The sequence below is a fragment of the Habropoda laboriosa genome, unplaced genomic scaffold (genome assembly GCF_001263275.1).
Source record: "Habropoda laboriosa isolate 0110345459 unplaced genomic scaffold, ASM126327v1 scaffold54, whole genome shotgun sequence".
NCBI lineage: Eukaryota > Metazoa > Arthropoda > Insecta > Hymenoptera > Apidae > Habropoda > Habropoda laboriosa.
In genome coordinates this window covers 214,958-217,797 of record NW_017100156.1, presented here as the reverse complement: position 1 = coordinate 217,797, position 2,840 = coordinate 214,958, and the positions used below count along the sequence as shown (strand labels likewise).

At 27.5% G+C, this 2,840-nt stretch overlaps 1 protein-coding gene across 1 annotated transcript in view; it reads left to right on the top strand.

Moving 5' to 3' along the window:
* The first annotated feature begins 602 nt into the window (after positions 1–602).
* Positions 603–2,840, top strand: part of LOC108576802 (acidic mammalian chitinase-like) — a 3,301-nt gene continuing 1,063 nt past the window's right edge. The window contains 4 exon segments of the mRNA XM_017939865.1: positions 603–661; positions 1,882–2,145; positions 2,384–2,665; positions 2,747–2,840. Coding sequence (XP_017795354.1) covers positions 603–661; positions 1,882–2,145; positions 2,384–2,665; positions 2,747–2,840 — 699 coding nt within the window.

Sequence of the window (2,840 nt, the reverse complement as noted above, 5' to 3'; positions counted from 1 at the left end):
GTTTTTAAAATTATATTATACATAATTGTAATATAAAATATTGCCAATATTGTTCTTTTTGATGTACATGTCTATATACATATAAACACGTGTATTTATGAATATTGAATTCTTACTTACCTGTAAACGTACATTATAACGTGATTATTGAAAAATAAACGTATTCATTTTTAAAAATATATGTAAAAATACATATTCAAGCACATTTATGATTTACATTTCATTTTTATATCATAATCGTAAAAGAAAGAATTCGAATAAAATAGTAAACTCTTAAAAAATATTGATTTTATATTGAAATTAAATTTTCAGTCCTTTTTTTATTATTTCATTACAATTGGATAAATGAAAATTGAAAAATGGAGACCCATTTCTGGTGTCATACGTTTCAGCATCAAAGGAAATTTTAAATGTTCCCGCTTTCTCATAAAGCTATTATGCGCAACAAAGCCCTACCCTCCCCTATTTTGCATTTCTAGGCTACATACGCATATATATACATATTAGTGTATCATATCATACTGGGCGTAGAATAAAAGTGGTAAGCCACCTTCGAGGACTAGCGTCCTCCAGCGTCAATCTCAACGAATACTATACGTTCAATGGTTAACCAAATTCCTGTGCCACAAGCCAAGTATGAATTGTTAACTGATGTTCGACAGTGAGTTGTATTTTATATTTTTTAATTGTTCTTTAATTCTTATATACTGCACATGCCTATATAAGGATCATATTACTAATCAGTAGGTTTCCTCATTATTTAATTTGATTTTCATTTATTTCTTTATAATGTTTACAATTTATTTATAATAAATTTTTATTGTCAGATTGATATTCATATTCATTTTTTTTTATTTTTATCCTACTGGATTTATAAGTGGGTACGTTTTAAATTCATTATCTTTTTTTTAATAAACGCAATCATTCTTTTGTTGTTATTGTGACTTTTTTAAACATCACGAACACCTTAAAATTAAAGGTATCCGAAACATTATATCATAGAATTGGAAAATTATGTAAAAGAACATCTAAATGTTAATATAAATAAATTAATTATATATGTATGAATGGCAGAAATATACACATAGCAATAATAACATTCAGTTGATAGAACATTTATCTGTTAGATAATGTGTGATAGTTTACTTTGTGGGTATACTTGCAGAACTTGTTTGTATTACAAATATCTATCTTTTAACATATTTCCACGAAAACATAGATTTATATTTCTTCTTTAAAATTTGAAAAATATATTTAACTTAAATAAGTTATAAGATTACTTCATTGCAATAGAATCATATCATTGATATTAATTATTGTCTTATGTTTTATGTTAACATGATAAAATGATTAGAAAATGATTAGAAAAATATAAAATTGTTGTTGTAAGAGTAGTTATTTATTTCTTTATAGCAAAATATTTTTAAAAGATTATTCTTTCATTATTTTTTCACATTTAAAAGATTATTCTTTTTATTTTAATAAAATATAAACTCCACTTGTTTTTATTAAATACATGTATTCTACATTTGATATTTATATCTTAAATATATTTATACATGAATATTAAATTTCTGTTCTTACACCTTCTTTTCTGAGTATCCAACTGTATGTGTGAGCATATAAGTGTATGTCAAATGTTACAGGTGTGGTTATTGATTATTCTATATTTACTATGATATAAGAAGCCTTCATGGATTAAACTTGAGTATAAATGCATGTAAAACAAATTGTAAATGTATAAATCATAGATTTAATTCAGATAATCCATCAAGGATGTTAAATCATAATAAATTAAATCCAATATAATCATATCTATTATTTTTAGTTTGTCTGAAATATAAACAAACAAATTTGGTTTAAATTTCATCTTCTTTTTAGACCTCGTTGGAAAACACAAATTCTGTGTTTGGTATTAGTATCTTTGATACTTGGAATTCTTTTTGTACCACGTGCGTGGATAGGAATTGTTATTCTTCGCTCTGTAAGATCTGAAACACTTGATACAGAGACAGTAGACAATGCCAAGATTGTTACGTGGTTACGTCGGGCTCGGATGTACGCCGAGTCGACGAAGGAGAACCAGAATGCGGACAGGAACAACAGCATCAGTTCGCCACAGCACTTCTACACCAATTCCTCAAAGTAATTATATGTAAAACATGACTAACTACAATATTAATGAAATACCATTGAAATATACAATTGTTTTGATAATATTAAAAGCATTATGATGTATATAAGTAAGTTTATATTGATAAATTTCTCGTTTTCAAATATATGTATCAATAGATCTTTTGTTTACAAATCATACTTATTGTCATCAACTTCAGATATTAAGAGGTGACATAGATGGTATTAAAATATGTTTCTTATTATACAGGCAGATCATTGTCTGTTATTACGCCATACCGAGCGACCTGAACACGTTCTGGGAGCTCAATCCGTCGCACATTGACCCTAATCTTTGTACGCATATTATCATGGGTTTTGCGAGCGTGGTGAACTGCAGCCTTGATTTGGGCAGCAATTTATCAGTTTATAAGGAAGTTATTGCCTTGAAGAAGCTGCAACCTGAGTTAAGGGTCATGATTAGTGCTGGTGGCAGTAATGAGCTCCATTCAGGTTTCTCAGAAATGGTAAAAAATCATGCAAATAGGAAAAGGTATTATTTGTTTCTTTGTATTACACTTAAAAATGTAATTTGAGCATAAAGTGAATTGAATATGTAAAATTTTTGTTATAGATTTATAAAATCAGTCTTAAATGTGACAAAAACATTTGGCTTTGATGGATTAGATTTAGATTGGGAATTCCCTGCATGGCTTGGAGCTGATGAA